The 14,016-nt window shown below is 42.0% G+C and overlaps 1 protein-coding gene across 1 annotated transcript; it reads right to left on the bottom strand.

The window, feature by feature from the left end:
- Window positions 1–6,851: 6,851 nt before the first annotated feature.
- LOC149596294 (uncharacterized) lies at window positions 6,852–10,160 on the bottom strand. Its single transcript, XM_089861429.1, has 4 exons — window positions 9,755–10,160; window positions 9,415–9,695; window positions 9,193–9,359; window positions 6,852–8,884 (listed from the first exon to the last, which is right to left on the bottom strand). Exons 1-4 carry the CDS (start codon window positions 10,158–10,160, stop codon window positions 6,961–6,963), a joined length of 2,778 nt encoding a protein of 925 aa, XP_089717555.1. The 3' UTR covers window positions 6,852–6,960.
- Window positions 10,161–14,016: the final 3,856 nt, after the last annotated feature.

The following is a 14,016-nucleotide window of genomic DNA, read 5'->3' as shown; positions in this document are numbered from 1 at the left end:
CCTGGTATAAATCCAGTTTACAGCGCTAGGGCTTAAGCCCCAGGACTTGCTGACTGAACTTCTTAAACGCCAAAATAAAATTTTGGCCTTCTTGATACTCAGATCAAGGTGGGACTTCCAAGTAAGCTTGGCATCGAAAGTCACGCCAAGGTATTTGACCTCGGAGGACTTCTTTAAAACCTGTCCAAAGAAGGAAATATCGTTGAATAGGTCATTAGTCCTTTTCCGAGTAAACGGTATAAGGACAGTCTTGTTGGGATTGACGGTTAGGTTAACACCCCTACACCAATCCTCAACATCATGCAAGACAGATTTCATCAGTGCAGCGATAGTTGTAGGGAACCTCCCTGTAACAATCACTGCGATGTCATCCGCATAGCCAAAACAGTGACATCCCCTCTCCCCGAGTCGACCCAGCAGCTCATCCACCACCAGGCACCAAAGAAGAGGGGAAAGAACCCCTCCCTGAGGACAGCCACGGTCGGTGGAGATCTCCAAGGTTTCCCCGAGAAGAGACGCCGTCACCCTGCGATACATGAGCATGGATTTTATCCAACGACACAAAGTGTCGTCAATACCAAACCGCTCCGCAGCGCGAAGGATGACTTCACTAGAGACCCTATCAAAGGCACCCTCAATATCAAGGAAGATGGCCAAAGACATCTCCTTGAACTCGATGGCCTTGTCAAGGCAGTTCAAAATGCCATGAAGCGCCGTCTCTGTGGACTTGCCTTTCTGATAGGCAAACTGAAAAGTGGACAGGGGTGTGTGGGAAAGAACACCATCCCGCAGATACCTGTCCACCAATTTCTCTAAAGTCTTTAGGAAGAAAGAGGTAAGACAGATAGGTCTGAATGCCTTAGCCTCAAGATAGCTCGTCTTCCCAGGTTTGGGAATAAAGATAACCTTCGAGCGCTTCCAGACATCTGGAATATGCGCCAGAGCAATGCAGGCTCTAAATATCCTGCACAGATAAGGGCCAATGGCGTCTATGCCTTCCTGGAGGAGGGCGGGAAAGACGCCATCTGGGCCAGGGGACTTGTAGGGCTGAAACGAGTTTACAGCCCACTGAAGTCTAGAGTATGTAACTACCTTATTGGCGATGCCCCAGTCCGCCCTGTGCGCTCTCCGAAAGTGCACGGGGGGAGCGCCGGTGCCTGTGAGGTCAAAGGCCTTGGAGTCCGGGAAGTGTACCTTAAGCATATGCTTAAGGGTATCAGTCCCGGACTTGGTAAACTCACCATCTGCCACCTTGATGGTGCTGAGCTGGTGAGTGTTATCATGAGCCAGGATCTTCATGATTTTGGCAGTAGCGGGGGCATCAGAGATGCTACCGCAAAAGTCCCTCCAGGAGTTCCTCTTGGCCTCCCGGATGGCTTTATTATACTTATTGAGGGTCTGTCTATAAATAGTCCAGTCCCCAGTCCTCTTAGCCCTATTAAAGAGTTTCCGAGTGAGCTTGCGAAGCTTGCCAAGTTCCGTATTCCACCAAGGAACGAGCCTTGGCCGGCTGGCAAGCTTCGCTGGACAGTTGTGGTGGTAGGAATCGATAATGGCTTGTTGCATGAGATCAACTGCCGAATCAAATTCCAGCACCGAGGAAAGCTTTGGAGCATTACCTCTGAGAAGGAGGCGAAGTTCCTCCCTGTAGCCGGACCAGTCGGTCCGACGGGGGTTACGCAGTTCCGTCTTAACCGAAGTTGACTTGACCGCAACCGAGAAGCAGATGTGCCTATGGTCCGAAAGAGACGGTTCATTAGACACATGCCAGTTGGAAACCGACAGACTGATATTGTCTGTGGCCAGGGTGACATCAATGACCTCCTTTCTGTTAGAAGTAACGAAGGTTGGCTCATTGTGCCTGTTGAGAATATGCAGGTTCGTACCGACCAGATATTCAAGCAGTTCATCACCACGTCTGTTGCAGTCACTGCTGCCCCACGTGACATGGTGGGCATTGGCATCACAGCCCAAAATGAGCCTGTCCCCCTGCCTCTCACAGCGGTCGACAAGAGCGACAACCTCCTGTGGTGGAGGGGAACCCGTGGCATCATGGGGAAAGTAAGCGGACGCCATGGTAAGGCCAGTTGCCTCTCCAAAAGAGGAGGGCATTACCTTAATCACAGCAGTATCCCTAGTGAGGTAGTTCGGAAGCGGAAGGATATCAAGACCCTTCCTGGTCAGAACACACGCCCTGGGGTTGGGTGAGGTAAAGTCATAAGAGATATTACCTGCGTTCTTTAAACCAAGGATTTTACCATTATGAATCCAAGGTTCCTGAATGAGGGCCACATCCAGGCCCTCTAAGGCAAACCTCCGGCATAAAACTGCCGAGGCTGCTTTGCAGTGATGCAGGTTGATCTGGATCACCTTGATGCTCATATCGCAGGAAGAGAGGCGGCCCCGGCTACTGCTTGGCGGTAGCGCGGAGTCCCGATCCAAGACCGGTATCTCCCACGCCTCCACCAGCAGCACCCTCGGCCCCTAACTCCATCCTAGTGACAGGAGCGTGGGTCCCCTCGGTATCAGAGTCCTTCAAAAAGTCGGACTCTGTCCCGAGGTCTATGTCTGAGCTATCTGGAAGGGATGGCTCTAAATTAATACCAGCAATATTTGCTGCCAGCTCCCCACTCACGCTGGCTGCAGTGTTGCCTTCTTCTTCCGAAGCCTCAAGGGCATTCTGGAGAGGGTCCTTAGGCGCATTCAGGACTTTAAAAGTCCCGACATCCACGCCAGTAAGACCCTCGAAGCCGGCCTCCTTGATGGCCTCCATGGAGGAGCCATCAATTAAGAAGATCCAGCGTCTGGTGCTCTTCTAATCTAACGACTTCAGGCACCGCCAACAGTCGGTCAGAAACCTACCGTTGTAGGCCTTCAATCGCCGGAGAAGAGCCGCCGGATCAGTGGTGCGACGGTCCTTGGTCCGGAAGGACACCTTGAACGGCTTCGGGAGTTCACTGGCCTTCATGACTGAAAGCCGTGTTCCCCCTATGGCACGCTCATTATGGTGTAGCACCTTCACGAGCCAATCGCCGGTCGCAGAATCCCCACAAGAATAGATCATGGCCCCAGCCATGATGTGGAAATTGAGAGGACGCGGCAGCGAGCTTCCCGAAGAAAGCTCAGCGTCCAGTGCGTCAAGTATAGCGGCCTGGATGGGAACAACGTCCTCCTCCGTGACTGCATTGGTCGGATAGCCATCTTTAACAATGGCCATCTTGACAATACTAGCGACGTCGCAGTAAGACTTGGTCTTCTTTGACGCCGCAGCTTGTAAGCTAGGCGAGGGATCAGGGTCCTCAGCCCTAGCTCTCTTTCCAGAAAGGATGGTAGCTTCTCTTGCACCAGGCGTAGAGTCCGTACCCAAGACGTTACTCCCAGCACCCGAAGGTACAGGAGTCCCATCTCGGCCCGTATCTCCTGCACCCAGTGCAGAGTTCTGCCCATCTTTTTGGGATTGTTTTCTTCGGCGGTTGGCCTTGCGCCTCCTATTAGCCTCACTCAACCTGGTAGAACCCGATTGAGGAGCAGGAGGTGACTTTTGGCCTTCCGCCGATTGCGGGTGGTTGCTGCCAGAGGCAGCATCACGCCCAGAAGCAGGTTGGGAGTTGCCTCCTTCCCTGAGAGAAGGCTGGGTACCGGTAGAACCGGCTCCATGCCCAGGTTTGTTTTTAGTTTTAGTTTTTAGAGAATCCATAGAGATCCCACGAGTAATGAGGCAAGTAAAAGGTCACCACCCGGTAGTCCTCAACCCGGGTGGAAGGCTAATTACAACGGGGTTTCGCCTGGTGCCCCGAGGGGACCGTTCGAGATACCGTAGATTAACTTCCCCGGTACCACACAGCCCTCAGCACGGTACCAGCACACCTTGACTTGGGAAGGGCGCGTATCAACTCAGCCCACAAAACGCAGTGGTTGACCAGCTCTCACCACCGAGGAGGTGTGATACAACGCACTGTTGAGGACCCAAGCTGGTGGTCGCGCAAGCGAAAAGAAAGGCTGAGTAGCAAAGCAAGGGGGGGGAATTAAGCGCGCCATCCAGCTTGCGTCTTCAACTTCGAGAGCCAAACAATGGTGATACAATTACACAAAGTCTTTGAAATGATACACAAACCTTTGCAATGTATCTATTTTCCGTTTATGTTATATTTTCAGTAAATACAATAATTTTTAAATCACAAATATTTCACGTGAAAGCTCAATAAGACACAAAAACCTCTTTTCTGAAAACTCTTTGTGGAGTTTTCCAAATATTTCAATATAGTTTAAAAAGGTTTCGAATTTCTTCGAAATGGAATTTTACCATTTGTTGTATATCTAAGACAAGCCAATATCCAATAAGAAACATCTTCTCGCGTTACCGCGCATAACTTGCCAGTGACCTCATTTTTCACAAAATGTATGGATCAAACAATGGCTTCTATCATAAGTTTATGAGATATGTTCCATAAGTATGACCTAACACGTGATGCTAGAGACTTACTGAGAGGTAGTTCGAAAACGACACGAGAATTGACAACAATCGGTTTTGCCGTCCATCTTTCTATAAAGTCTATACTAAGCCTTTCACAGCGCCTCACGAGGCGTCGCTTTACGAGAATCTATGACGTTTCACTTCATGACAAGCTCTCAGTAACCATTGGCAAACGTATGAAACTCATATGAACTTATGCTTCTATATATAACAAGATGGTCGATATTAAAGCCATACTCCACTTCTTATTAGGCATTCTATTCTATCGAAAACAAACCGTAATTCAACCTATTTATATCTCAGGAAAAAATATCCTTCCTTCAAAATATTCACTTCTGTTATAATTGTAGCAAAAATATATAATATTTCATACAAAAAGTCTGGGAGAACGCTTGCGAGTTTGTACGCGATATTTACGGTGAGTGGGTAATAATGCGTTCCCTCTTCGAGTAGTTACAAATCAAGCACTACGCCTTCCATTTCCGAGACCTATTCACCAAATACATAACGCACCACATAAAATAGAGCCTAAGTCTGAAATTCCTACTGCATAGGAGGAAAATACTATATATACATGTATGTCGAGTTATATTTCACTCCTATTGGATTTAAGCTGAATATATGGTAGTAATAGGTGGAACCATAGGATGAGAAAACACATGTTTGGTTGTTTACATTTTTATCTCCGCTTTTGACGTTACTGCGGCTCAGCTAAGTAAGGTTTTATTTTCAAAAATTCAAAGAAAGTATGGAGGAATCTGAGGAAGAACTTGGCCTTAACCTTTTGACAATTGGAGATGGACCTCCAATGTCAATTGATGAAGTTTTAAACGACTTTAAGTGCGAATCATTCTCTTTAAAAGTGGACCAGAATGGAGAGAGAAGAAAGATTTTAGAAGAACTAAAGCGTGATGGAAGACTTGAAAATATTGTGAGACACATGCATGCCCAATACTTAGTTTTGATTGAAAAGTATAAATCAGTTCAAGGCGGATATTCAGCCTTTCAATATGCATACAGTGAATTTTTGTATGAGTACAAATTTAAAGGGTATGGCCATAATATTATGTGTGAATTCGGCAATCAAAATGCGGGTAATGTTCTTCACTGGGTTGGAACGAGAGTCAGAGAACTATGCTCGGAAATAAAAAGAACAATGGAAATAGCTGTCACTCACAAGGACACTATTTCAATTAACAAGCCCAATGAAGAAGTTAAACAAACTAAAAAATCAGGTGGCATTCGTAATGTCAAAACTGACAGGATATATACCCTCACAAGGCTAGCAGGAGGGTGTTTAGGAGAAATATGGAAGGTTTCAAAAAAGAAGATGCAAGTTCATGCAAAAATTATTAAAGGGAAAAAACCCCTGACTCAAAAAGAGAGGGATAAAGCACATCAGATGTATAAAATGAGTCTCTCACTTCGAAACATTGATCAGCTTCCTGGGGACTTACCTGCTGTTATTGCAATGTTAAACAATGGAGGAATGCTATTACCCCACCTTAAATTAATGCCATATATTGAGAGGGTTAATGATCTTGTCGTTGGCATTTTCACGAAAGAGTTCGCAAGTTCAGATTCAAAGCTAGCATTAAGTAAGTCATGAGTTTTTTTTTTAATTTATACAACTGAACTAAATGTTATATGTTTTAAGAAAAGACAATGAGTGGCCTCTTGCATGATGAGCAGTGTAAATTTATGTATCATGAAGCTGTTTCAAACATTGATGAAATTAAAAAGCGTGGGTTTACGAGTAGCGACCTGGAGATTATGAGGCAAGAATTTCAACGTAAAATGGGGCATGCAAAGCTAGGAGATTTGATGAGAGGAATAGTACGAAAAAGAAATGAAATGAAAGGGAGAAGAGGTAAAGGTGGTCAAAACCTACGATGCCAACTGTATAACATGACATCAAAAAAAGCAAAGTCAAAAAACCCTAAGTCAAAAAACCCTAAGTCCACAAACCCTAAGTCCACAAACCCTAAGTCCACAAACCCTAAGTCAACAATCCCTGAGTCAACAATCCCCGAGTCAACAATCCCTGAGTCAACAATCCCTGAGTCAACAATCCCCGAGTCAACAATCCCTGAGTCAACAAACTCTAAGTCAACAACCTCTAAGTCAACAAAATCTAAGTCAAAAAACCCAAAGTCAACAAATCCGAAGTCGACAATTTCTAAGTCTGTAATAAACTCTCAAGCTGAATCAAAATTAAACATTGCAAGTGCAACATTGCCTAGAAATAAAACAGAGCCCGAAGTTTTAAAAGGCACTAGTGAAGTTAAACAAGTGAAAGTGAAGCTAAGTCAACCACTTTCACATAGTGAGAGTCCGAAACGATCTCGATCGGGAAGGGAAATTAAAAGAAGAGTACTTTATGAGTGATAAAAAAAGCTTTTATTATTATAGTTTAAACTTGTTAAAAGTCAAATATAAAATTAACTTCAAATGTTATTAAGAATTACGAGTTCAAAGAAATCTGTTTATTTGTCTACAATATCAAGTCCTACTTTACGGTAACTAGCTTCCGCATTCTGTGAGGTTCGGGTACAGTTGTGTATCAAAAGCGACCTTCTAGTGGGGCAATAGTTCATACTTGTCAGTTTACCACCGGAAGTGTACTTCATTTGACTGAATATAGTCTCAACGGCTGAGCCACTAATTCTTACGGGGTAGATGTATTTGGTTGGATGTCTTTCGGTAAAATCTTTTGCGAAACCGATGAAACCATGGATTGAAATTCTTAATAGCTCCCACGTTTGCCATGCCAAAAAATGCTTCGCAGATTTACTAGTTAGGGATTCTCCCTTTTCAATTCTTTCAGATGCCCATTCTTCGAAATATTTAAGGCCTTTGAGCATGCACTGAATTGGTTCAGACTCAACCGAGTTAACTTTATTATGACTAAGCAATCCTAATTCAAATATTTCATGACAAGCTTTCAGGTACTCATACATGGCCATCACTTTGTCCCTGTCTGCTGGTGGATCATCTTTGAGGGGGTTAGCGTAATTATATAACTCACCAAGCACCGGGAGCTGTTGCATTATGCGTGCCGGTGTGACATTCAATTTGGTCCACGAGTCTCTGTCTATGAAAGCTTGACACAAGCCTTTAACTTGGGCTAAATCATTACAATCCCTTCGATCGTCTTCCCTTTTCTTCATATCTTTGAGTTGGTCCCATCCAAAATGTACACCTTTAAACAAGAAATCTTTCGTTCCTTCATCTTGGGAATGATGGGCCGCATTAATCATATTTTTCATCTGGTGGCTAGGGCAGATTATCCAGTGAATCCAACGGTCTTCTAGGTGTGGGTTTCGGAAGCGCGGAATAATGGTGAAATCTATAGTACCATCCTCTTTGATTGTGTGCATTTGGGCTTTTGTAACACCCATGCTGTGCCTCAGAGATGAAACATTAGAGCTGCCTCCGTCACACACAAGCGCCAATGTTTCAAATCCTACTAGATGGAACGCTGAGATACATTTCAAAACCGAGTTTGTAATGAATGAATGTGGAGCGGGATTTGCCAACATAAAAAAGGGACCTATCACATCAAACTTGGCAGACGCACACCTCCACAAGAACTGTAAAACGTACTCTGCCTCGACAGTATTTTTGATGATATTTTCCTTATAGAGGTCTTCCATCGAAGCACACTCATTTGGGTCTAACGCATAACCAACGAATTCATTATTTCTGGAATTCCATACTACTTTCCCAATAACTTTAACCTCATCAAAGATTAACAGTCCTTCTTTTGGCGGTTTTATGGCTCCTTTATAATTTTCCGCAAATTGGTCAAATCTCTCAGATTCACTCTGTAGGAACTTGTAATCAACCCCTTGTTTACTAGGTATCTGCCGAATTTTTGACTGCACAGAATGAACACTGGGAAGTTTCAAAATATCAAATGAAGCTAAGGCATCATACGCGGCTGGAGATCTAGAATAAACAGCTAGAGCTATTCGGTAGGTTAGTGGGCCAAATCGGTTTCCTTTCGACCCTCTTTCGTTTTTATCCTGCTCTTTTTGAAAATCAGTTTTTTCCGAGTCTCTTTTCCAAGCTCTCTCAAGGGCTATCCCTAATACCTTATTTCTTGCTTTAGCTTCTCGAAAAATCTTTTTCAAGTCTTCTTGACCTTTTGAATTAATTTCATTCATAATGACATTCAATTGCTTTGTTTGCTCTGAACTTAATTCAACTGCGGAATTTTCTAGCTTCTTTTCCAATTCCATAGCTTTTTTGTTCAGTTTGTGACGATACTTTCGATTTTCAAGAATTCGTTTTGATCTGGATCTTGGAGTTAAGATACCAATCCTACAAGAAGAAAGCGCAGACTGTCTTTTTCGTTTTGTTCTTGGGGTAATTTGTTCAGTCTTCTTTTTCTGATATGAGATGTATCTGAATCAGAAACAAATATTTATTAGCCCCAAATTTAATTCATTCATATTTGATACTTAAGAATAGTAATGGGCACAAAGAGATATATCAGTATCGTGAAAAATATGGCACTTTAACCGACATATCGATTTTAGTTAAATTAACTGATTAATCGGTTCAAGGTTAATTTACTGACTAATCTGTTGATAATCGGTCGATATAATATTTCCATTGATTTAAATAGTTGGTTAAAATCGGAGTCGGTTCCAGTAAAACTTCAATATCGGTTAATTTATGGTACCCGCAATCACTACTAAAAAAATCATTACCTTTGAAGGTATCGGCACTTCCCACACTGGTAAATTTCATCTTTTAGTTGGTCTCGGGCGACATTTTTTGGTGGAACATGCCAAACAGGACAGCTAATGTTATGAAACCGCTCAAAGGGATTTATAATTTTCACGATATTTTTGGTCTGGAAGCTTTTGCAATCCTTCTAAAAATTCTTTCTGTTAGCATTTGTAAAAAAATTAAATCATAAGCAGACATACGTCTAATATTCCACAACAGAAAACATGATCATCGCTAAGTTTGGATAAAGCGTCGTTGACCACTGCATAATTTATGATTGATGCATTGGATTCAACATCAACAAAGCTGATTTCAGAGAGTGGTTTGAACATAATTAATGTAATGAGAATTCCTCTTGAATGAAACAATAGTCTAATTGGCGAATCAAAGTAGTTTGGGTTCATTTGAATCCCTTCCGCCCGAGTAATTTCTAGTTGTTCGTCTCCACTTTTGAATTTTTTATAAGATAGGCAAATGCCACCTAAAATTAAAGCAATTAATTACAATTCTAATGTCAGTGTTAATTTAGTTATATCATACTTCTATTTAGATTCTTGATATAAACATTTAAAGCTTGAATTAGTGATTCAGATGTTTTACATTCGGCAAATTTAGGTCTTTTAACTTGTAGTTCTCCATCAGTTGACGTTTCTTTGTCCAGTTTTCTTTTGCAGGGGTTTTTTTCCGTTAACGCACAAATATTTGTTTGTGTTTCAGCCGTCCGAAGAAATTTAATATAGAAATCGCACTGCGTTGACCTTTCATTTGTCAACTTGGGTTCGTTTTTACAATCACACTCAGGAGAAACATTACTTTTCTTAAATTGTTGGTCAAAGGTCTGAATCGTACCCTCTGTTTGAACAAATTTCTGCTTTTTTTCCGGTTTTACTTGCACAGATTTGACAACAGTTTGTTTCAGGTAAAAATTACACTGAGTAGCTTCCATTTTCCAATACCAGCCGAAAGTAGCCAAGGCTTTTTTTTTTTTTTGCTCCAACGAAGTTGCCGAGCTAGGGCTTGTATAGCCTTACAGCTCCAAATGTAGGATAGATAATGTCAGAATTCAAATGCCCAAAAATTTCTTAACTCCAGTTTTAAAATGAATTATTGATGTCTGGGAGACTAGGTCATTAGGGAGGGAGTTCCAAATGGGAATGGTTCGACGGAAGAAAGAGTGTCTCAGAGGGCCCTTGCGGGAAGGGGGAAGGAATAGCTTTCTATTATTTCCGCGCGTTTGATGTAAGTGGGGAACTGAGGTGAAGTAACGCTGGGTCGATTTACTTAAAACTCTATAGAGACTGACGAGGTCAAGATAGGTACGTCGCAGCGACAGGGGGGTCCAGCCCAAAGCAGATAATCTAGTGGCGCGAGGAAGATGACGCAGGGACGTACAGAGCTTGGAAGCACGACCTTGGACACTATCAAGGAGGGCAATATCTCCTTGGAAAGAGGGGTTCCATAACTGGCTTCCAAACTCCAGTAACGGCCGCACATAGCAGTGAAAGATACGTGTGAGAAGCCGGGGAGAGAGGTTTGGGAAGTTGGCCTTTACTGTAGCAAGAAGACCGTTAGCACGACTGCATGCTTGCTTAACATGAGTGTGAAATTTCAGATTGTGGGAGACACGAACCCCCAAGTCCCGACACTCATCAACACGACGGATGTTAGAACCCCCAAGATAGTAAGGGCTTACCGTAAATACGTATACTTTGATTACTCTCTCATAATTCGCGTTAATTTTACTATGAAACTTTTACGGAAATAAGTTCAGTGATTAAGATTTTACCGCTTTGTATCTTTCAGTCAAATTATTCGGAGAATAATATTAAAAAAGTTGTGAAACGTCCTCAATGAGTTTGTACGACGAGTCGACGACCAAAAAAGATTACAGTTACACAGGATATTTGGAAACTACTTTCAATAAATTTATTCAACCACGTGATTGAAAGGCGTCAGATTTTAACCAATGAGATTGTACACGCGCTTCTCTCTGGTCGTGTGCTCGATAAATTTCGTGCTATGCACGTAGAAGCCTACCATAAGATCGCTCTCCCAGACTTTTTGTATGAAATATTATATATTTTTGATTGTAGTACAGCGACATGGATGATGGAACAAAGAATTCCGAGAGTGAAAAGCCCCTTTAATAGTGTTAAAATTAGTCCAGTAACTCTGACCCTTAAAGACACTGTTGAACAGCTCCTCGATGCGATAAATACCAAACGAGTGAACACTGAACAGCTCCTAGGTGGCCCTAAAAAACTCTTAAGGCGGTAGTCACTAGTCAAGTCAACTCTTAACTGGCTGAAAAGGGTCATTTCCCGTCTCTATTATCTAACGAACCACAAATGTTATTTGTTAGTGGTTTTGAAATTTTGAATAATATATAAATCAAAATCTTCTTTAGTTCATGATATATTATTGCTATTGATAGCATGGGAGATTAGTCAATATTTATTAAAAATAGATCGCCTTGCTTTCGGTGATCCTTTACCTATTACCTCAAGTTCTAATAATGTCAATTACACAAACTTTACTTCTGACGAAGCATAAAAGTCAGACGAATTTTATGATATTTGGGATTTTGAAGCTTAATTTTTAAATTACGATAAGAAATGTATATTCGAACAGTGTTTTAAGCGTAAGCTCGAAGATGTCGCTACAAGAAACCTCGAATATAAATATATCAGGTTGGGCATGAACTGGGATTCAGAATTTCATACCCAGTATTAATCCCTCAGCCTGATCAGTCTGAAGTTGGAAATATTTGGTGGTTTTCTGTTGTGCTTTCTGAGTGTGGTGATGGCTCCGGCCTGGCTGTGGGAAAGTTTGAATGGAAACTGTAGCTGTTCAACTCTTCAAACTCAATAATTTTGGAGACTGGTGATTTGGGTCGTTTGAAGGTTATCAGTGAAAGCGCGAAGATTTTATTTAGTGACCCGGGTGGCATTATTCAAGCCCAACAGGGAAAAAACTCATGCTAAAGCTATTTTCACCCCCACATAAAACTGAGAACCGTGTTACGAAAATCAGTGTCTTCTTGTGTTTTTTGGTCGTATTAGAAAAAGGTTTACTACCGCCGGCATTTTCTATCCATTATCCACAAATTAGTGGATAACCTATTATTTATAAACAAAGTCGTGGATATAATACTTTTTATCACGTAAGTTCTGTGGATAGTTTTCGATTATGGATAAAGATATAATGACGTGGATAATGGATAGATAATGCCGAGCTCTAGGTAGATGTGTCCTGTAGATATCATACGATGTGGCTAAAAATCATCAGTGTTCAGACTTTGGATGAAAAATACTTTCTATAAATACTTATTTTAAGAATCGTAATGCAATTTCACTGTTAAGTTTGAAGTGTATAATCGTAAAGTTAGTTTCTCAAGAAAACATTTAAGTTTTAAGAATTAAGATTTTTCAACACAGTGATTATATAAACAGATTTTTAAACCCCACATTGGGAACTGCTAGCATTGGTTAACGAACTGACTACATGATAAACTGATCATTCAGAAAGCTCGGGTTGATTTCTTCTTTTCCCTTCCTTTGATCATGCACGCTGACAAAATCTCCAATGCCACAACGACACAAGAGACGACTATACCCTTGACCCAAAATTCGAAAGGGAGAGAAACGGTGCTGAAGTTTAATGACTTGACTTTCGGTTCGGGTTTTTGGCAAGTAACGAGGTCTAACAGCGCCTTCGACTCTGGCGTCGTCCAGCGATGGAATTGGTGTTCCGTGTTAAAAAGCAAACTGAAAATTTGGCTATTTCAATTTCTAAAACTGAATAAAATTAGAATAATGGAAAGTATTAGTTCTAACACGGTACGCGACAATTTGGTCTCGCCGTTATGGTCTCGCCGATTTGGTCTCGCCGTTTTGGTCTCGGGACAAATGGGTCTCGGGACAATTGGGTCTCAGGACAAATGGGTCTCGGGACAAATGGGTCTCGGGACAAATGGGTCTCGGGACAATTGGGTTTCGGGACAAATGGGTCTCGGGACAAATGGGTCTCGGGACAAATGGGTCTCGGGACATTTGGGTCTCGGGACAATTGGGTCTCGGGACAAATGGGTCTCGGGACAATTGGGTCTCGGGACAAATGGGTCTCGGGACCTAACCCAACCCAACATTGTTTGGGGGTAAGAAGATTATTTATATGAGTATTAAAAGCCCGCCTCTTACCACGAACAATTTATTAGCAATAATAGAAATATTTTGGAAAAGGTGTCAGATAATAAATAGGAGAATATTTTGGAAAAGGTGGCAGCTAATTAATTGGAGAATATTTTGGAAAAGGTGGCAGCTAACTATTAGAAGAATATTTTGGAAAAGGTGGGAGCTAATTAGTAGGAGAATGTTTTGGAAAGGGTGGTAGCTAGTTAGTAGGAGAATGTTTTTTGGAAAAGGTGGCAGCTAATTAATAGGCGAATATTTTGGAAAAGTTGGCAGCTAGTTAATAGCAGAATATTTTGGAAAAGGTGGCAGCTAATTAATAGGAGAATATTTAGGAAAAGGTGGCAGCTAGTTAATTGGAGAATATTTTGGAAAAGGTGGCAGCTAACTATTAGGAGAATGTTTTGGAAAAGGTGGCAGCTAATTAGTAGGAGAATGTTTTGGAAAAGGCGGTAGCTAATTAGTGGGAGAATGTTTTGGAAAAGGTGGCAGATAATTAATAGGAGAATATTTTGGAAAAGGTGGCAGCTAATTAATTGGAGAATATTTTGGAAAAGGTGGCACCTAACTATTAGAAGAATATTTTGGAAAAGGTGGGAGCTAATTAGTAGG

Source organism: Phalangium opilio, unplaced genomic scaffold (genome assembly GCF_054372755.1).
Source record: "Phalangium opilio isolate 3A_F unplaced genomic scaffold, DU_Popi_V2 ptg000390l_1, whole genome shotgun sequence".
NCBI classification, from domain to species: domain Eukaryota; kingdom Metazoa; phylum Arthropoda; class Arachnida; order Opiliones; family Phalangiidae; genus Phalangium; species Phalangium opilio.
The sequence above is the reverse complement of the archived record's forward strand: the minus strand, read 5'-3'. Positions and strand labels throughout refer to the sequence as shown.